Source organism: Anarhichas minor, unplaced genomic scaffold (assembly GCF_050575085.1).
Source record: "Anarhichas minor isolate MPS153535 unplaced genomic scaffold, ASM5057508v1 ptg000056l, whole genome shotgun sequence".
NCBI lineage: Eukaryota > Metazoa > Chordata > Actinopteri > Perciformes > Anarhichadidae > Anarhichas > Anarhichas minor.
In genome coordinates, this window is record NW_027466502.1 from 172,501 (window position 1) to 195,658 (window position 23,158).

Consider the following 23,158-nt stretch of genomic DNA (forward strand, 5'->3'; position numbering starts at 1 on the left):
TGTGTTTGTGTAAGTGTGTGTGTGTGTTTGGGTAGGTGTGTGTGTGTGTTTGTGTAGGTGTGTGTGTGTGTTTGTGTAAGTGTGTGTGTTTGTGTAGGTGTGTGTGTGTGTGTGTGTGTGTGTGTGTTTGTGTAAGTGTGTGTGTGTGTGTGTTTGTGTAGGTGTGTGTGTGTGTGTGTGTGTGTGTTTGTGTAGGTGTGTGTGTGTGTGTGTGTGTGTGTTTGTGTAGGTGTGTGTGTTTGTGTGTGTTTGTGTTTGTGTAGGTGTGTGTGTGTGTGTGTGTGTGTGTTTGTGTAGGTGTGTGTGTGTGTGTGTGTGTGTGTTTGTGTAGGTGTGTGTGTGTGTGTGTGTGTGTTTGTGTAGGTGTGTTAAAGAAGCTGTAACTGTTTCTATGAATAAACCTGCTGAATGTTTCTTCCTTCATTGTTACATTGTTACATCATCTGCTGTACGCTCATAGTAACTGATGACACAACAGGAAATAAAGAACGTTCTGAACACGACTACAGGACAGAATAGCTTTAACGTTATCGTAGACACACAACGTTATTGTCACACAAATAAAAACATCACATACAAATACAGTACATCATGTCATAACACATGTTCCTCCTCTGTCTCCTGCAGTAACTACTTCCTGTTTATTACATGAATGCTGCAGAGAGCTGGTCCAACTTTACATCTGTTTTCCTGGTGACTTCCACCAAAGAGCAGCTCCGCGTGTTAACACCAGGGGGCGGTGTTTCCCCCACACAGCAGTGTCTGCTTCTGTCTGCTCCTCTCTCCTTCCTCCTCTCCTCCTCTTCCTCCATCAACCCACCCAAACAGGAAGTAGAGCCGACAGCTTGCTCTCACCTCAAACACCAATCAGATTCACTGAGTCCCCTCTGTGTGTAGGACTGGACAGAGTGAGAGGCAGTGAACATGACACAAGTCAAGAAACGTGAATGGGTACATCCCAAGTCTCTTAATTCTCGTTTCCTCGCTCCTCGATCCTCGCTTGAACCGGAAGTTGTTCTGCGCCGCCATATTGACGGCCGTCCCAAAGCTCTTAGGCCAAATCCCAGTGTCCCCCTAAACCCTCAAACCCTGAACCCTCAAGGACTTACTGACGTCACCTGGTGAGTGTGAGAGACTGTGAGGGCTTGAGATGGTGTAAATATGAACGGGACAGCACTTTGCTGCAACATATCACGTTACCATGAAAATGACAAGAAATACGATGTATAATTGTGTGTATTTGTTGTATACTTTGTACTCCCTGATGTGAACGTCTTCAGGCTCTTTCCTCACTAGATGAGAGGTAACTTCATATCATCTATTTACTCGATTTTGTCAAAACAGCTTCAATGACTAAATCAAATATTTGATGAATAAATAAATAAATATTCTCTGATTTCATGTTTATTTTTGTTCCATCTTTAACCCTTAATGCTTCTGAGTACATTTAATATGACAGGCTGAACACACGTGAGCTGTCCTCTTTGTTTACCTTTTTTTTATGTCTCTAACATCAAATTGCAATGATTTGTGGGTAATTCCCTTAGGCTAGTGACCGCATACCATGCTGACTTACGGAAAGGGTTCATGAAGGGCTCAAAATGTCTGCGAGAGCCTCAAACACTTGACGATGTGACAGACAAAACTAAACCCTCACGGACTTCGCGGGAGCGCGCCTCAAAGTCCGTGAGTCCGTCAGGGGGGACATTGGGATTTGGCCTTATTTCTGCTCTGAGGAGCGAGGAGAGAGGAGAGAGGAGAGAGGAGAGACCTCAGAGGAGCCATGAGCGAGGACCCACGAGAACAGACTTACAGGAAGTCTTTTAACGGCCGACACGCCCCCTCATTGTTCATCAGTCATGTGATTGGACGCTGCAGCCGATCGGACTGATGAGATTTTCAACATGTAAACAGTGAAGACGGATCACAGATTAAACTCTAGTTTATATTTGATTAGGTTTCTGATTCAACATCTGGTTTAAATAAATGTTCATTGTAGTCTGAACAACAAAAGGACCACAAACAACTTTCTACATTTATTAGAAAGATTTGTGTTTTCATGATCTGATGTTTCCCTCAAACACTTTATTATGAATACAATTAAAGTCAGAGAGAGCTGAGAGACTAAACACACATATATATATACATATATAGAGAGAGAGAGAGAGAGCTGAGAGCTGAAACACTTTTTACATCATTTATCATCATTTCATTCCTGATTGTCGGGTTTGATGAGTTTTATCGTTTAAGAGAAACAATAATCATATTCTGGGTTATTTAATAATGACGTCACAATCTGAATTTCAAAACGTACAGACGCAAATAATTCATAAATAAGACGATCGCATTCCGCCGGTAGAAATGGATCCTGAGCTTATAAACAGAACACAGGACACAGTTTGTTAACAGACTACAGAGAGAAACACCTCTACAGTGGTGATTACTGTGTGTCTTTATTAGTTATTAGTATTATTAGTTACTGTTATTAAGTACAGTGATCATGTGAACAGACACAAACTTATCTAAAGTCTCTCCAGCTGTTAAAGCCGACTGACAGCTGATCAGCTGTGATCATCAGCACCGTCATCAGAAACAGACGTCGCTTCACGTGACGCAACTGAGGAAAGGACGTCTCATGTCTCTTAAAACATGTTTCCTAGTTCCTCTCTCCTCGCATGGTTTCCTCCATGCATCCCTGGTGGGAGGGACTAAGACGCAAGGAAAGGACGCAAGTGAGGGAAACGGGGATGCAGTTAAGAGACTTGGGATGAACCCTTTATAGAAGAGACACATTCACATTAGAGATATTAAATAAAATACATTGTATGTTTTAACATGAAGGAGCTGTACAGTTCTGTGCAGAACATTGATCAGAGAACGTGCAAAAGTTTACACTCAGATCAAATATTATAACCCAGAAAGAAGAAAACTTAAAAAACTGTTTAACTTTACATCAGATTCCTCTTAAAAGTGTTCCTCAGACATTCTGGAGTTCATCCAATTATATTCATTATAGATTTTTACATTTTAAGACGGAAAATGAAGTAAAAGTAACTTATAATAAACATGTTTTTTCTTATGACATCCACAGCTAACTAAATGAGAGATTTGGAGCATGTTTTGAGTGTGAAGTTGGTAACATGTACGTCAACCTTTATTTGACTAACTCGGTGTTTATTATTCTTTATTATTGTTTATGAATTGCTCTCATGAACAATTATTCAGACATACTGCACTTCCATTTGCACTATTATCCAAAATCCGTTGTCATTGTTGTTCTTTATGTTCATATATATTCTTCGACATATATTTACATTTATATTGTACATAGTAGTTAAATGTGTATGCTTAGTTTCTCTGTTCTACTTTGTTGTCTTTAATGTCCTTGTTTTTATATTGTTCTTGTTTATTTGTATATCCATTGTGTACGTTGAGAGCAATGTAACTAGCATTACGTTAGTAATATACATAGTTATTAAGTTAGTAGCAACTAACTGTGTTTTATTTTGAAGGTCTGTACCGGATGTGTCAGAGCTGTATAATATCTAACTTGACGGAAGCTGGTAGGAAAAGGCGTCGCTAGTAAACATCACAGACAGAATAAAACACAAACCGCGGACATTAGGGCCAGAAAACACCGACGTATTAACTGTTTTCTTTGTCGTCCGTTAAGCTGTAACCGTCACCGTGATTGTCATAGCGGCTGTCGTCCACCAAAAAAAAAAACACAGGACTGTCGGGGCGTTAGCCAGCTAGCTAGCTTAGCATAGTCACCTAATATCCGTTAGCAGGAGCCTGCAAGCTAGCGTTAGCATCCGACGACAAAACAACAACAAAGAGATGATAGCGCTCATCAACAAACTGCTGGACTGGTTCAAGGCGCTGTTCTGGAAGGAGGAGATGGAGCTCACGCTGGTGGGGTTGCAGTACTCCGGGAAGACCACCTTCGTCAACGTGATAGCGGTGAGTGGACCGGCTAGCTAGCTAGCACACACACACACACACACACACATAAGGGAGCTAAAGCTAGCTAACGACACAGCTGTCAGTTAGCATCTGGATGCGTCCATTGTTGTCCTCGCGGCGGTGAGGTCAGCTAGCTGTCGGTGTTAAGTCAATAACGTAATAAAGTCACATCCGCGTTAGCTAGCTGCGTTTATCACGTGTCATTAGATTATGTTACTGTTTAAATGTAACGCTTCTGCACCGGATGTAACGTGTTAACATGAGCACAGCTGCTGTCACATAGGTGGATGGGTAGGTAGATAGATGGATGGATGGATGGATGGGAAGGTAAATAGGTGGATGGGTGGATGGGTAGATACTTAATTAATCCCACAAGGGGAAATGTGTTCGCTACAGCAGCATTATGATACAGGTAAGCAATCCAAGTAACAGAGTAAAAAATACAAAAATATTGAGGATAAAAATGCACAATATATATACAATGAAATGGAATAATATGAAATGAACTAAACTAACCAGTAGTGTTGTAGTTGTGAATGATTTAACCAGAGGTGATCTATTATAGAGTCTTGTTGCAGTGGGCAGAATGATCTCCTGTCTCTGTCCTGTGACAGCAGAGCTGCATTCTGCACCGCTGGATGTTTTTAAACCTCCATAAATGTGGATGTTTTCATCAGAATGCAAGGCCGTGTATTGGTGTCCGTGGTCTCTGGCTGTGGAGCCGGAGGTAGAGGTCTGGTAGAGCTGGTGATGGAGGATCGATCAGGACACTCTCATGCTGACATCAGCATGTACAGAAGAAATCCTTGTTTTTTGGGGTGACCTACTAACATAGATTCGACTTTTCCTCCACATAATCATAATCTTGTTACATATCAGTAACAAGGAAGAAACGAGACCTTTTGCCAATTTAACAAACAGGAGCCTCAGTAGCGTGTGGAAGAACCATACACAGCCACAACAGCCTGGCACCTCCTCCTCATGCTGGTCACCAGCCTGGCTCCTCCTCCTCATGCTGGTCACCAGCCTGGCTCCTCCTCCTCCTCATGCTGGTCAACAGCCTGGCTCCTCCTCCTCATGCTGGTCACCAGCCTGGCTCCTCCTCCTCATGCTGGTCACCAGCCTGGCTCCTCCTCCTCATGCTGGTCAACAGCCTGGCTCCTCCTCCTCATGCTGGTCAACAGCCTGGCTCCTCCTCCTCATGCTGGTCAACAGCCTGGCTCCTCCTCCTCATGCTGGTCAACAGCCTGGCTCCTCCTCCTCATGCTGGTCAACAGCCTGGCTCCTCCTCCTCATGCTGTTCACCAGCCTGGCTCCTCCTCCTCCTCATGCTGGCCACCAGCCTGGCTCCTCCTCCTCCTCATGCTGGCCACCAGCCTGGCTCCTCCTCCTCATGCTGGTCACCAGCCTGGCTCCTCCTCCTCATGCTGGTCACCAGCCTGCTCACACACTGCTGTGGGGTGGCATCCCACTCCTCAAGCAGGATTTGTCGCAAGTCAGCCAACGTGGTTGTGTTGGTCACTCTGGCACGAACAGCTGGTCCCACAAGTGTTCACTTGGGTTGAGGTCAGGACTGCTGGCGGCCATTCCATCCTCTACTCCCACATTCTGGAGGTAGTCTCTGATAAACCGCTCTGTGGGGGCGAGCGTCTTCATCTTGGAGGATGGAGTTCGGTCCCAGACTGTGGAGCAATGGGATTGCCACTGGTTGCAGAATCTCATCTCGATATCTCTCTGCATTGAGGTTGCCTCCAATGAAGACGAGCCTCATTGTTCCAGTGATGGAGATGCCGCCCCACACCATCACACTGCCTCCACCAAGAGGTGTTCCTCTATCGGTGCAGCAATCAGCATAGCGTTCTCCCCGTCTTCTCCACACTTTGACCCTACGATCCAACTTCCTGAGGCAGAATCTGGACTCATCGCTGATCATAACATTCCTCCACATGTTCAGGTTCCAGTGCAGGTGTTGCCGACACCAGCGCAAACGGGCCTGACGGTCAATAGCAACAGCAGAATAAGCTGTTTGGCAGAGAAGATTTGCAAATTTTTCATGGGCGCAACCCACATACTCAGCTGTGCTGCTCATCCCACAAATGCATGTTCCTTACAAATGTGTCACCGTTTGAAAGGTAAATAAACAGGCTTTCCAACGGTATAACATTTATTGCCAAGAAGCATTGTTACAGAGAAATAATCTACCAAACACAAATTTCCCAACTTTTTGTTCGATGTTTATATAATGTTCAGGAAGGTGTGTGTATTCCTTCCTGTTAGAATCTGAAATACACGATTCTATTCATGAAGCTATGATTATAAAACTATTATTGATTCATCTGCTAATTTATTCATACATGATTTATTGTTTCTCAGTGACTATCTGCTATGTTTTAAAACACTGCATATTTGTAATGATTCATAATTTAAAACGGATGAATTTACTTCCATTATCTTATATTAATAAGTTCATCATAGCACCACAGCTCTGGTTCTCACTGAGTTTCTAACCTTTGTCAGAAACAGCTGCGATCTACAGTTTGATTAGCTTCGTATGGAAGTGAAATGTTTCTACACGTTCTCTTTTAATCCAGGAGGAGTCGGTCGGATTGAAGCTCAGCCTTCTTCACCAGAATGCTGCCAGCATTTAGCCTAGCTTAGCATGTAAACAAGACACACGTGTATCACGTCTGTTGCGTTCAGGGGCAGCCGTAAGGAACGGACAGCTCTGTGTCACAACGTTGAGAAGTTAGTTTTAAATGACAGAGAGAATCCTGATGCATCTCATAACAGATTACCATGTGTTCACCCCTCATCCTGAGTGAAGACTAGAACCTGTCTGATGCACATTTTAGTTTTTAATATTTGAGGTTTTGTATAATAATGATTAGAATCAATATCTCTGCTCCTCCTCCCCCGACATTTAAAATGTCTTTAGTGTGGAGTGGTTTGTGTTTACGGTGACGTGGACGTAGAAACACTGAATTTACCTCAGAATGACTGTTTCTAACTTGTGGCATCATGGCTGATACTTTACTATGAGAGCAACTAGACCCACCAACACTGGACTTTATTTAAACGCTAATATTCACATTTAAACTTGAGTTTAAAATATGTTGAGATGGAGTTATGACCTCAGTGTTTACTGAGATGGATGTTTTCTGTTGATGAATAAAGTAACCGTCCAAACAGAAGATCATTGTATGTCTTTATGAGAGCACCATGGCGATAACACCACCCTGGATCTCAAAGACGACGTGTATGTTTCACTGCAGAGAGAAACAATCATTAGTCCTCAGATACTTCATATAATAATAATAACCACATCATGTCAAATATTACATCTTTTAATATTGTGCAGAATTACATTTCAATTTCATGTGTAATATTATTTTCATTAATCTATCTGAAATATAACTTCTAATACTTTATCAATATCGTTAACAATATCTCTCTCAATGTTCCTGTTATATGTTAGTTACTGGTGTTAGTGTCACTTCTTATACACGTGTACATCTTTATCTTTGTTAACTCTATTTATTTACTCTTAAAGGAGTCTGATCGTTCCTACACATCAGTATTGTGTTCTATTTTGCAATTGTGTCAGTTTAATTTATTCTACACTTAATAACTATTGTTCATATATGTTTCTGTTTTAATTCTATTGTTTTGTCCTCTTCTTGTGTTGTAATCTTTGAGTTTCTATCTCATCTGGTCGTGGATGTTGTACAGAGCTCTGTCATCAGTGACAACTTCCTGGAAGGAAAGAGAGAACTCTCATGTTACCCTTTCAGAATAAAATCAGTACAATGTGTGATGAGCCGAAATCAACGTGTGTGTGTGTGTGTGTGTGTGTGTGTGTGTGTGTGTGTGTGTGTGTGTGTGTGTGTGTGTGTGTGTGTGTGTGTGTGTGTGTGTGTGTGTGTGTGTGTGTGTGTGTGTGTGTGTGTGTGTGTGTGTGTGTGTGTGTGTGTGTGTGTGTGTTTCAGTCTGGACAGTTCAGTGAAGACATGATTCCTACAGTTGGATTCAACATGAGGAAGATCACTAAGGGCAACGTCACCATCAAGGTTGGTAGTTCCATTCCTCCGCTGCCTGTCTGCACAGTTTAGTCGTCTCGACCTGACGGAGTAGTTCTCACTTTGTTTCCATTATTCTTAGTTTACCCTTTATTTTGCTGTTAAGATTAATCAATGAAATGCAACATATTTATAGATATGAATTAAAGATAGAAAAGACAGTTTATTCTCTTTATGTGTTCTCTTTGTTGATCTCAGTGAAGTCTTCTCACTAACACCATCGTCTCCTTCTGTCTGTAGCTTTGGGACATCGGCGGTCAGCCTCGGTTCAGGAGCATGTGGGAACGTTACTGTCGAGGAGTCAGCGCCATTGTGTAAGTCCTCGTTTCCTAAACTGTGGTTCACGCCTCCTTAAACGGGCCGCTGGACGTCTCAGCCGGGTCCAAACGTGACAGCAAGACATTAATGAGACGAGAGAGACAGAGAAAAGTCCCGCAAGTCCTTCTGTTTAAACAGACATTAACAGCATTCAATCTCATGTTTCATTGTTTTGTTGGCAAGCGTTTGGTCAAATGATGCTGAATGCCGTCATAGAATCCAACAAGAGCAGCAGAATGCAGTGAGACGGGTAAACGGGTCACTGCTGATGGAGTGGAAGTGATTTACTACAACCTCCATTTGGTCTTTAGTCCAATTCATGAGATCAGAAAGCCTCAAAGAACTGGACCTCCAGAACGATCTCGAACAGACTTCTGTACGTTTGTGTGTGTTTCTGCAATAAAAGGCATCAACAGCTTCTTGTTGATCACTGAACACAAAGCAACACTGAAGGCAACGTGTTGCTCCAATGATTGTCAGTCAGCTCTTGTGTGCGCTGTTAGCGCTGTTAGCTACTAGCCGTCCGGCTCGCTGCCGCCATGTTGAGAGCCGTTTAGAGGCAATCAAAATGGGTTCCTGGTGACGTGTGTCAGTTAGTCAGTTCTGATGACATCGGTTCTTGTTTATTTCTGAATGAGTGTTTTATAATGTTTTGTCACGTTCGTCTCGTTGTAGCTACATGGTGGACGCAGCCGACCCAGAGAAGATCGAAGCCTCCAAGAACGAACTCCACAACCTGCTGGACAAACCGCAGCTGCAGGGAATCCCTGTAAGAACACTACCAACCAGACCTGAACCAGACTGAACCAGACTAGAACCAGACTGAGCTAGACCTGAACCAGACTGAACCAGACCTGAACTAGACCTGAACCAGACCTGAACTAGACCTGAACTAGACTGAGCCGGACCTGAACCAGACCTGAACTAGACCTGAACTAGACTGAGCCGGACCTGAACTAGACTAGAACCAGACTGAACTAGACCAGAACTAGACTGAGCCAGACCTGAACCAGACTCAGCTAGACCTGAACCAGACCAGAACCAGACTGAGCTAGAATGAACTTTTATAAAAAAGCTCTTTTAAAATCGTCCTGAAGTCAGTTTAAACTTCTAAATGTTCTCCTTTTATTTTGTTAGTCGTCTATCGTGTTATTACATAAAAACAATCAATTCAAATGAAATGGAAATTAAAATATATTATTTTTATGGATTAAAACTAATTTCTTCATTATTATTTTTAATGCTGTATAATACTGTTCTTAGAGCTCGTTAGAAAGGTAAACGGCTCATAATTCATCTCTCATATCTATTTATATTAACGTGAACACGTCATGATAACGTTATAATTAACAGACCGTGAACCTCCAAACGTTAGCCGTTAGCTGGTGATGCTAACGTTCCTTATTATTACTATAATATGACACAAATTTATAGAATATAAAGTAACAGTTTAAACTGACAAATGAAGGAAGACCAGCTGGTAATAGAGACAATACATCTGACTATAATTAAATATGTGTTCTGTTTATTCTTTCAGCTGCTCGTGTAAACACAGTGATTTATTACCAGCTGTTCAGTTTAAACTGTTGCTTTCAGTCAGAATTATGACTTTAATAATGAACTCTATATTTATACTTGTTGTTCAGCATCGGTTACATCTTCCAAGATATTTTTGTGATGTCACTGAGGTATTATATGTTATAAATCCAATATATATATATTTAATTTATATATAAATATATTTAATTTATTTATATATAAATATATTTAATTTATTTATATATATTTAAAGAAGCAGCCTGCTGCTCAATAATCGCTCTGGTTTCATTAATAAACACTCTGACTGACGGATGTTATTTCCTCTCATGTTCCTCTCATGTTCCTCTCATGTTCCTCTTGTATGTCTTCTGATGTTCCTCTCATGTTCCTCTTGTGTGTCTTCAGGTTCTGGTTCTAGGGAACAAGAGAGACCTACCAGGAGCTCTGGATGAGAAGGAGCTCATAGAGAGGATGTAAGTACACCGGAGGGACGAGTACTCTTAAGGATTGTAAAGATACTAGTACTCTTAAGGATTGTATAGATACTAGTACTCTTAAGGATTGTATAGATACTAGTACTCTTAAGGATTGTATAGATACTAGTACTCTTAAGGATTGTATAGATACTAGTACTCTTAAGGATTGTATAGATACTAGTACTCTTAAGGATTGTAAAGATACTAGTACTCTTAAGGATTGTATAGATACTAGTACTCTTAAGGATTGTATAGATACTAGTACTCTTAAGGATTGTATAGATACTAGTACTCTTAAAGATTGTATAGATACTAGTACTCTTAAGGATTGTATAGATACTAGTACTCTTAAGGATTGTATAGATACTAGTACTCTTAAGGATTGTATAGATACTAGTACTCTTAAGGATTGTATAGATACTAGTACTCTTAAGGATTGTATAGATACTAGTACTCTTAAGGATTGTATAGATACTAGTACTCTTAAGGATTATACAGATACTAGTACTCTTAAGGATTATACAGATACTAGTACTCTTAAGGATTGTATAGATACTAGTACTCTTAAGGATTATACAGATACTAGTACTCTTAAGGATTATACAGATACTAGTACTCTTAAGGATTATACAGATACTAGTACTCTTAAGGATTATACAGATACTAGTACTCTTAATTAATGAAGAAAATAATCAACATTTCATGACCTGCTTTCCACAGTACAGAACTAATTAGTGCTACTTCAATAAGGTATTAAGGTTGATGCATATTCAGTTCAGTTCTCTGTAATATTGGAACATTTTAATACTATAAATGTGGAGGCTTCAAATAAGCTCAGTTGGCTCTTTACCTACAGGTGGCGCCAGAATCAACTCTAAATAGAAGTCTTAACCTTTAAGAACCAAAGATAAAACTCCTGCAGAATAATATATTCACAAGTTTAAAGTAGTATATAATGGAAGTACAAGTACTTTTTTGTTCCACACAGTCTTCAGGTCACATCAGGTCATGCTTCTGTTTGAGAATCAATACTTATACTTGTATACTTTTATATTTTTATATTTTTGTGAATGTTTTCATCTTTTTAATTGATTTGTGTTTTTTAAAATCAGGAACCTGTCGGCCATCCAGGACAGAGAGATCTGCTGCTACTCCATCTCCTGCAAGGAGAAAGACAACATTGGTACACACACACACTCACACACACCATCCATCTAAACTTCTAAATGTTCTCCTTTTATTTTGTTAAAGTCATCTATCGTGTTATTACCATAAAAACAATCAATTCAAAGGTTAGGACATTGTATTTTCATCTTCATTATTAGTATTACTGATGTATAATAATGAGCTTAGAGCTCGTGTTAGGAAGTTAAACATCATAATTCATCTCTCATATCTATTTTATATTCATGTGAAAACATCTCCTTCAAACTACTGGATTTATTCTAGTTAATCACCAAAACTACATTTTACAGATGACATGTGAACACATCATGATAACGTTATAATGTACCTTCAGCTAGTACTCATGTTCACTGAGCAGAGCCTGAAGGCATCATCATGTAACTGAAGTGAACCTCCGTTGGTTAGCCGTTAGCGGTGCTGCTAACGTTACTAGCTCTCCTCCTGTTGGTTAGCCGTTAGCGGTGCTGCTAACGTTACTAGCTCTCCTCCTGTTGGTCTAAACACGGATTGGTTGTTTACAATGAAACATGATCAGAGAACAAAAAGCGTGAATGCTGATCTCATATTTTACTGATAACAATCGTCAGTAAATTTATAAGCAGATGTTTGTTTATTTATTTATTCACCCTCTAAACACCAAAGCAGTTCTCTGTCTGTGGTCTTGATTTTCAAAATAAAAGTCCTGCTCTATGAAACAGAAGCACCATGATAGAAGTAGAGAGAAGTAGAACATGTCTGTAGTTCAGAACAACACAGTTATGATGACATCAGTCATTAAAAAGAAGAAAACAAGTTGAATTTCTTTAATGCATTTATTTTACAAAAGTTAACTAAATTGAATTTAATTAATTTGATTTAATTAAAAATAAAATATCATAAATATCCGACCCCCATAGCCATTAAAATATGGTTAAAACTATTACAATTGAACTAAATCTCTCATTAATTTTACGTTTTTCTTTAAAGAAACAAATATTTGTTCAGCGTCACAGATAACAAACGAGACAAACAAACAGTCTTAGATGATGTAATCATATAAATACCTGATAAGTGTTATTGGTCATTCTGGTATTTTTCACTTCTGTACCACGAACGTTATCGTGTCATCAGGAGCTTTACAATGAAAACACACAAAGTTAAACTTCTCCGTCTCTTCTGTCTCCTGTTTGTTTGTCTCTCTCTCTGTCTCTCTCTCTGTCTCTGTCTCTGTCTCTCTGTGTGTGTGCGCGCGCGCGCAGACATCACTCTTCAGTGGTTGATCCAACACTCCCGGACTAAGAGGAGTTCCTGAGAACAGGCCACGCCCCTCCAACAGAACAGGCCACGCCCACCTGCCCAACACACACACACACACTTGCTCTTTGATCAAACCCTCCCATCCCCCCCACCTCTACCCCCCCCTCCTGACCTCCAGTGACTCCTCCCCCTCTGAGATGCACTGATGCCTCGTTTCTTATTGAATAAAATATCAAAACGAGTCAGAAAACGAAACTGCTGATAATTACAAATACATGTTGATTATATTCTTGAGTTAAAGGACAGCGTTACCTCTTCAGCAGCTGATCAGAAGCATTAATGAGACAGAAGAGTGTTTTCTTTATTTATAAAAAGGAGCCGATTTCAGCGAGAACTCACAGGAAACACAGTGATGTCATTTCCTGTGAGTTCAACCCTAACAGCTGATGTTTCCCGGGTCACACTACAGAAGTCTTTATCTCGACAGCATTATTTATTGGGAATATTTCCCCAAACAGAAGATTCTCCCTAAAAACCCAGTACAAGAACATGCGTTGAGTGTTTGATACTTGAAGCAGAAACGTGTCGTCAGTGCGTCTTCACTGATCCACACAACAGCCTCCAACATCAAATCTTTCCTTTATTTTTAACTGCAGCCATTTTGACTCTTACTCATCAACATAACCTGTAAACAAGAAGCAGACTGAGCGACATTAAGGCACATATTTAGCTTTGTTAGCTTTGTTAGCTTTGAGCCTGTTTTGTGGATTTTTTTTTTTACCCATGATCCCCCCCACCCCCCCCCCCCCACCTTCATCACCTCCTCACAGATCTGCCTTCATCGTTCCCTCTCTACCTCCACACGGTTCATCCATCCACACCTCCTTTATTTCTCCTTCATATAGTCCTAAGAAGCTCCTCCTCCTCGTCTGTTGTAAACTGCTCGTCCTCCTCTGTGTTCCTTCCTTCCTTTTATTTCTGGATGTTACCTTCTTCCTCTCCCCTCGCCCTTCGTCGTGTCTCTCGCTCTCCTGCCGAGCGACGGCATTAAAACACCTTTTTATTGCACTGTTGATTTTGGTTTTGTAAGATATTAATGATGAGAATAATGTTAATAATCTTCTTATTGTGACATAAGCTGGTGAGTCCAGATTTAAAGGAAGTGGTACTCTTAACCCTGAGAAGGACAGGTGTTGTTGTTTCTGTTCATATCTCTGTAATAAGCTTTTTATTCTTTGTTTTATATTGTTATTTTTTTATTGTTGTTCTAACTCTCTGGCTGTGAACCAGAGTTCAGTGTTCTGAGCCGTCTGCTGATTGGACCTCAGGGTGTCACGTGAGCCATGTAATTAATTAAGCCTTCACAGCTCCCACATATTAAATGTTTATTTTAAATGCATTGATTTAAAACGTGTTTTTCTCCCGACATGTTTCTAAGATTCATGACGACAAATCTGTTTATGAAGAAAACTAAAGTAATTTGAAGATGTAATGATATTCAGCCCTCCTCACACACACACACACACACACACACACACACTCAATGAACATGAAATGTGCATTTTTGTTTGTATGATATATGAAGAAATAATAAAATAAATTAGAATCAAATGAAGTTTTAATGTTTGAAAAATAAAAACATTCAGTGAGAAAGAAACTTCAAGTGAAATAAACTGGACTCAGCATTTTAAATGACGTCTTGTTTAGCTCGTCTTATGAAAATTAAATGTACAAATGTTCATATTTGTACATTTCATTTTCATTAGAAATGAACTCAAATTGGGACCAAATTCAAACAAAAGTTTCAAGTTCATGTTTCACATCGAACATTTGAAAATGTCCGTTTGACATTTAGCTTCTATTATAATAGGAAACATAGAAATGACAGTGAGCCATCATCAGCCATCGCCGTGGTAGACGAGTGTTTGTATGAACGGTAGACCTGATGCGGTGGGACTGTGCTTTAAGACCAGGATGTGGATGTGCTGACTCATCCATTCATGTATTGATTGGTGCTCATGAAGCTGCTCTACGTTTATCACCAGCTAGAAACCTCATGTCTTTAGTTGTGAATGGCAGCAACACGTTCTCAAGCGTTCACATCTTTAGCTGGTGAAGTTCTGAATGTAGCTTTAAATCACACGGCGTCGACTCACCGCCACACACAGCACTGAAGGTTTGTGTGGTTGATCGTCCAAAATATATTCTATTGAATAAAGATTGAGGAAAGAGAACCAGAAGAAAAACGTTTTTTTATCACGTACCTCTGTACGTAGAGCGTCGTTAGCATCGTGTTTAAACAACATCTGCTGTTTCATTTGCAGCATCTTGGGTCGGCTCTGTTCTCCTATTGGTTCACATCACGGCCTCACAGCAGCCAATCAGAGCGCAGAACCAACAGGAAGAGGAAGAAGCATTGCCTGTCTGTGTGATGTCTGAGAGCGGTCAAACTGTCCGCCGAGTATTTGGGAGATTAATTCTGCTTTAGACTGTCGGGTCAAACGGGGTCAGTCTGGACAAAGTGATCCCAAAATCCATCATTTAGACAAGTTCATGCTAAAGCTGCAGCTAAAGGTTGTTTATAACATCTGTCAGTCTGCTGAACACGTCACGCATTAGTCACTCGCTGTATTAAAAGACCATCAATTTCCTGGAGTTCGAGGTGACGTCTTTTGTTTTGTCCAAACATCGGGTCTAAACCAAAAGATATTCAGCTTCATGTCGAATAAGACGAGAAAAAACCAAGATCCAAATGAATTCTGTTTGACTAATCTGTCAAGCAACTAATTGCTCTTGAGGATACTTTAGGCGCAACTAGCAGCGAGGGCAAAGCACATCAATCAAACTCAGAACATATTGTGCAACTGGTACCGACCAGATTTAGTCTTAATGTTTCAACCAGTGGAGCTGGTGGAGCATGTTCTCTGTAGGGCTGAGCCACATCCATCAATGTCAGCAAACATCCCAGAATGATTTAATGCAGAAACATGAAGGTATCAAACACGTTTCAATACTTTACAGTTAAATATTTAACCTTTATTCCAACATGAAAAAAAGCAGAAAATAACACTTTGATAAACACGTCAGGACATCTTATTATAGTCTATAATATCATAATATATATATATATCATATAATATATATATATAATATAATAATATATATATATCACATAATAATATATATATCATATAATAATGTATATATCATATAATAATATATATATCATATAATATATATATCATATAATAATATATATATATATATCATATAATATATATATATAATATAATATATATATCATATAATAATATATATATATATATCACATAATATATATATATCACATAATAATATATATATCATATAATAATATATATATATCATATAATATATCATATAATAATGTATATATCATATAATAATATATATATCATATAATAATATATCATATAATAATATATCATATAATAATATATCATATAATAATGTATATATCATATCATATATATATATATATCATATAATAATATATATATCATATAATAATGTATATATCATATCATATATATATATATATCATATAACAATGTTGATATTGGCATTGGTATCAGCTGACAAGGTGTGTTTATGAATGTCAGTAGCACGGCCTCCCTACTCACTGTACCTTCACATGTTTAAAATAACAACATGAATATATGAACCTGTGTATTATTTGAATAGCTTAGAATTGAATGCACAATAAAGAGGTATGTTTATACATGGCACTAGGCCCATTTAATATAAAACACAATTTTATACAATATATATAGTCGGGGGTCCCTGCTCCATCTCTCTATCAGTTTGGGGGTCCTTGGCCTGAAAAACGTTGAAGACCCCTGGACTAGAGGAACATGATGTCACAGCTCTCTGATACTTCACGTGTTTCTTCTGGAGGATAATTGACGGTTTAGAGGACGAGACAGGAAGTAGAGCTCAGTTCTCTCAGAGGTTCAAAAGACGACGGACAGAAAAGAGGAAAAACTAGAAGCTGCTCATTCGGCTTCAACGTGATCGAACTGAGAAGAGCTGCCTCACTGTGTGTGTGTGTGTGTGTGCGTGTGTGTGTGTGTGTGTGTGTGTGCGCGCGTGCGCGTGTGTGTGTGTGTGTGTGTGTGCGCGTGCGTGTCGAGCTACTTTTATACCAATCAACAAAGAATCAGGCCTCAGTGTTTCCTGTCTGCAGTACAAGGTGGTCTCACCAGTGTGTGTGTGTGTGTGTGTGTGTGTGTGTGTGTGTGTGTGTGTTCGTTCTCAGTGAGAGTCAACCTAGCTCTCCATCAGGGACCCCGTGCTCATTGTCATGGTAACAGTATCCCCCCTCCTCCTTTTCCACTCACTCCTTCCCTCATCAGTTTTCCCACCGAACAAAAACAACAATGTGCTCCTGGTTTTCTGTGTGTGAGTGTGTGTGTGTGTGTGTGTGTGTGTGTGTGTGTGAGTGTGTGTGTGTGTGTGTGTGTGTGTGTGTGAGTGTGTGTGTGTGTGTGTGTGTGAGAGTGCGTGCGTGCGTGTGTGTGTGAGACATTCAGGTCAGATTAGTTTGTGCTCATTGAGCTTGTGTTCAGGAGACAAACACACACACACACACACACACACACACACACACACACACACACACAGTGCTTCATATCGGTGGGATTCACACGCCGAGTGAGAAGTTCAACACTCCCGTTAAACTTTCACACAGACGGAGTTTCACAAGCGAGGAAATGTTTCCTAAATGTTCACCGTCATTTTATTTTGAAGGAACAGTTTAACATCTTATTTTGATATTCAGATGTTTATCAACCATGTAGCTGAGAACATTTACTCCACTGAGCTGAAGTCCAGTTTAAAGTTACTTTTCAAGGAGACAACCTCCGGTTCTTTAAAGTCCTCCAAAGCTTCATGTGTTAAAGCTGCATTCTCTCTAGTGTCCACCAGGGGGCGACTCCTCTGGTTGTATAGAAGTCTATGAGAAAATGACTCTACTTCTCTCTTGATTTATTACCTCAGTAAACATTGTAAACATGAGTTTATGGTCTCAATCTCTAGTTTCAAGTCTTCTTCAATACAGCATGATGTTCATTTAGTACATTATGGTCCATTTAGAGTCAAACAGACCATAAAGCAGGGGATGCTTTAGGGCGGGGCTACACCGTGATTGACAGGTCTCTACCAGAGATGTATGCGGCGTCTCTACGTCACTCCTCCTCAGTCCAGATATGGTCATCTCATGTCTCTTAAAACATATCTCCTCGTTTCCTCTCTCCTTGCATGGTAAGGACCCAAGTGAGGGAAACGGGGATGACATTAAGAGACTTTGGATGTGTCCTCTGTGGAAGACGACCCGCCCCCTACGTAGATATAAATGTCTTTTTCTCAGCTAAATAAAACACTGATTAATACATATATCTATTATATTATATTATATTATATTACATTACTGCCAATTAATCCCCCTAAATGCCACACACTGTCCCTTTAATAATATACAGTTGTATTATTATGGGATGTTCGGGGTTAATGGTTGTTCTAAAGTAGTGAAATCTGAATTCAGGCTCAACCCCCCCCAAAAAAATGGATGTGAAACACGCACACACACACTCACCTAGTGATTGATGTGGGACTCGAACCTGTGACCTCCGGGTTACATAACTTCAGCCTGCAGTTGGTCCCCGTCCAGTCTGTCCCAGAGAGGTTCTCGCATGACCAATGGAGGTCTAGTCGTGTGTGTGTGTGTGTGGGGGGGGGGGGGGCTTCATTAGTGAACAGAGGCGGTCTGTTCAGAGGGGCGAGCTCTCATCACTACTAATGAGGACGACATCACCGGACCTCCTAAAAACACTCTGTTCCTGCAGCTCGCCATCAATCTGCCTCTCTGTTGCTACAAAGACACAACATCACGTTTAAATGATGTTTATGAACTTTTAAACTTGTATTCTTCTCTTCACTTACCTCACGTGTCTGCGTTGCTTCATCTCCAGCAAGAGAAGATGAAATAATGAGATGTTGTCGTGGTCGTGAGTCAAAGTTCTGAGAACGGTGTCTCTTCATAACGCTCGCTGACATCCAGGTGATAGACCGAGCCCACCACAGAATAGGAAGAGGACATAGATCAGCTGCTCACTTGTATACTTTACTTTACTTGTATTCTCTTTAGTTATGTATAAACATATATAGTAAATGGTCCTGAACTTAAACTCACAGGAAGTATTACTCCAGTGTTTTTATCTCATGTGTGTGATTTCTCCACATTCTTACTCAGAGACACTTTGCATTTGAAGTGTTATTATAAATATCTATAAGCCCGTCAGTGATGACGGTCACGTGGTTTGTCCTGTCGTTAACCTAAAATACCATTTGGAACTTATTTATGAAGTAACATTGATCATTTTATTGATCACCAGGAGAAACAGAGAAACAGTTTCGTCTCCGTCTCGCGTCTTCCTCTTGAACATACGCCTGAAAAAACCCAGCTCCTTCTCCAGCTTTTTTTTATCTTCTCCAACTCGGTCTGTCTGTCCTCCATCTTCTTGCCTGAGAAGCCTCTACTCTTCTTCTTCATTTCCAGACAGATGTCCTCCAGGACCTTCATCTCGTCCTCCAGGACCTTCTTCTATTCCTCTAGAAGGGGGGCAGCCGTGGCTCACTGGGTAGAGAGGGTCGTCCGGCAACCGCAAGGTCGGCGGTTCAATCCTTGGCTGCTACATGTCCAATGCCGAAGTGTCCCTGAGCAAGACACTGAACCCCTAACTGCTCCCCGGGCGCTTTTCAGCAGCCCACTGCTCCCAGTAAGCTAGGGATGGGTTAAATGCAGAGGACAAATTTCTTATATATGTATATGACAATAAAACTTAAAAACTCTAGGACCTTCATCTCGTCCTCCAGGACCTTTATCTTGTTCTGGTTCTTCTAGTCTTCCAGGACCTTCTTGTCGTCCTCTAGGACCTTCATCTAATCCTCCAGGACCTTCTTCTAGTCTTCCAGGACCTTCTTCTCATACTCTAATACGCACTTGTATTGTTCCTGCCAGGCCTCATTGCTCTGGAAGAGCAGGGTCGTCTTACAACAAGAGGTGGTTCGATCCCTGACTCCGCAAATCCATGTCAACGTGTCCTTGGGCAAGACTCTTAACCCAAATTGCTCTCTCTGTCTGTCTCTCCGTCTGTCTCTCTCTCTGTCTCTCTGTCCCTCTGCCGGACACAAATCATTTTCCTAACTGCTCTTTAAATCTCTAAATCCCCTTCATGGGTAGAGACGGAGGAGGAAAGAGACTCACATTGATTAGAAAATAGTTTGAGTTCCTAAATTAACAACTCTGTGCGTGCGTGCGTGTGTGAATGAGGGTTGGTATCCCATGGCCACAGGACAGTAGTGAGGTCATTGATATGCAGCTCAGCAGCTCTGCTGAGGGAAAGTCCTCTGTCCTCTTCACACCGTCCACAGCTACATGACAGACGAAGTCCTTTAACACGAATATGATTCTTCTCGTGTGTTTTATGATGTCACGAGGCCTCAGTGTGGCTGCTGACATCAGAACGGATACTTCGGTACCAAGTTAAGGCCCAAATATTCTGAAAACAAGACCGGAGGAAACGTCAATTCTCGAGTCTACCGGAGTACTGTTGTCTTGGGAGAGACAACATTTACCTGATAATGCGAATGCTAACAGATAATGTTAGCTGTTAGCAGCCGGTGGGCGGCAGTCCTGATTGGCTAAATAGCGGCTAACGCTAACCGAGGTGGCGTTGAGTTACATTATGATGCATTCAAGCTCTGTTCCGTACAAATATATGGGGCGAAATAAAATAATTATGTTATCATGATGCGTTCCAATGTAATCTTGTAAAATGTATTTTTTTAATTGGATCAGCAGTTTAATAATTAATATGGAGTATTTCCTAAAGTACATAGTATTTATTGTTGTTGTTTTTCTTCCCTGATCAGACGGCTCCTCATCTAAATCTAAATGATGCCAGTTTTAGCCAGTTTTGTATTTTATTGATGCAGAGTTCTTCTGTTTTTAACATTTAACTACTGAGAAAAAGACACATTTTGTCGAAAAACTTGTTTGTATCTCGTAAAGTATCAGAGATGTACAATAACTTTAAATGGTAACGTTGGTATTTTCCAACCTGGACTCTTATTTCCTCTGGTTCTTGTGTCGCAGTGACTCACGAGGACGACTGTTTTAATCTGGTCCAGTATCGAAGGAGAACTCTGCAGACAGCAGACGCTCCGGGCAAATTCTCAGCATCATTGACGTCCACTAAAGTAGCTTCTTGTTTCCACTGATAGACTCAGATTGTTATTGTAATTGTCTGAACTGAACAGAGAAATAAAACCTTTGTCTTTCTGTTTGTTATCGTGTCTAAAACAGAGAAGTCTCGTTCTGAGAGGTAATTTGTTTCTGGAAGACAACGGGGGAAGAGTGATGTCAGAGTTTGTTGAGTTGGAGAACACAAAGAGTGGCTTATTATCTCAAATATTTTTGATGTTATGGCTGAAATATTTACATGAGATGCCAGTTCTTAGAACGAGACTTCTCCTTTAGAGAGACTTCTTAAGACACAATAACAAACAGAAAGGTAACGGTTTTATTTCTCTGTAGGTCAGACACTTATAATACCAACAACCAGTTCATTTAGTGGACGTAAATGAAAGAGAAGTGATGACATTACAGCTCGGTGAGTGTCTGCAGCCTTCTCCTTCAACACTGGACCAGTTTAAAACATTGTGTAAAGTGAAGAAACACAGGACGGACTTTTCAGATGGTTGGATGTTTCTTGCCCAAATGCACCTTGGGAGTTGTAGTTGACTTCTCCTTCAGTTTTTATGTCCACATGCTTCTTTTTCTTTGACATTTTTATTAAAGAACCAGATATTTTTAGAGTTTCATGTCATAGAAGAAAAGTGACTTTTACTTCCAGAACCATTGACGCCCATTGACGGTGATCATCTTCATTCCATCAATACGCTTCCCAGACAACTGCAGTTTAAATTACACAACTTTATTGATAAATGTCCAACGCTACAACCGGTTGGTTTACATCTCGTTCACAAGACAAAAACAACCCGCAGAGACACAAATATAAGACGGAGGTTAATTTGTTTTGTGTGGACTGTCCCTTTATTAAAGAGTTATGGAAGAGTAGCCAGGCTCTTAACTGTGTTCACATTTACGATGAACTCAAACACACCAGCAGGACTTAAGTTATTATGTCTTGTTCCTTTTGTCAAGTTATTGTTTTTAAAAACAACATTGTGAAGAGCTGCAAAATTGGACACAAACATATTCACCATCTGTAAATAGGAACCCAAATAAAAACATGATGACTGTCAAAGTGCTGGATACCAAATATACACCAGCTGTATTGATATTGTTATTATTGTTATTATTTATGGAGACAGAAGCGACTTCAAACGATGGTGTTTTGGTCAAATCTACCGCAACATTTGGGATTTGACTTCTCCATTTATTACAAAGGATTTCACCGTCACGTTATCTTTTAACTGTTTTAATAAAAACACAGCGGCTCATATCTTGTTGATGTGTTTTACCGTTTCTGCAGGACACAAATATAGAAGTTAATCAATTTAATTTCCATTTTTACGGTTAAGATTATTAATAATATGGATAATAAATTGAAACCAAAAGGGGGAATAATAATGTGTTTATTTTGCATTATGATGAATAAAATCATGAAAGATGCTTAAACCTTAAACATTTGTTAGCTTCTATCGGCTGGTTATTCCAAATTATAACAAATTCAAACTAACATGTGATTTATTTGTTTTGTTCTGTTTCTCACAAGCTAACCGTTAAATGTGGTCTAATATGCGGTGTTGAATCTAACACGTGTCCATGTGTTACCTCCAGACAATAAAACCAGCAGATATTTACGGCACTGAACATCTGCTAGTTTGCGCTCAAGCACAGATGAAGTCTGATTGAATTTTTCCATCTTCGATTGGTAGTTGATATCTCAACTAAAAAGATAAACACCTCTAACTTTGGGTTGCGGAGTGAAGGTAAAGTTAGTCACTGCTGATGACACTAAGGCACAGTCGGCTCTCACACACATTTATATGGATTTAACTTTGTGACACTGAACATTACAAAGACATTAACAATCTGGTGACATAAAAAATGACTATCTCACTTCCCTTCATATAAAGATGTAATTTGTTACAGCATTAAAATAAGCTAAATTCAAATCTTCTGTTTGTTCTAGTTGTTTGAGTTTGACGTTTCTGAGTGAAAGAAATATTAATACAACTTCCTACACAGTTTAACTTCCTGAACAAAGAGACTGAGTCCTGTTCGATTACCCCCGT

The 23,158-nt window shown here is 40.0% G+C and overlaps 1 protein-coding gene across 1 annotated transcript; it reads left to right on the forward strand.

Annotated features, from left to right (window-relative positions):
* Positions 1-3,536: 3,536 nt before the first annotated feature.
* On the forward strand, positions 3,537-14,407 carry LOC142932481 (ADP-ribosylation factor-like protein 8A). Its single transcript, XM_076076358.1, has 7 exons — positions 3,537-3,963; positions 7,953-8,033; positions 8,283-8,356; positions 9,036-9,129; positions 10,305-10,372; positions 11,488-11,558; positions 12,799-14,407. Exons 1-7 carry the CDS (start codon positions 3,841-3,843, stop codon positions 12,849-12,851), a joined length of 564 nt encoding a protein of 187 aa, XP_075932473.1. The 5' UTR covers positions 3,537-3,840; the 3' UTR covers positions 12,852-14,407.
* Positions 14,408-23,158: the final 8,751 nt, after the last annotated feature.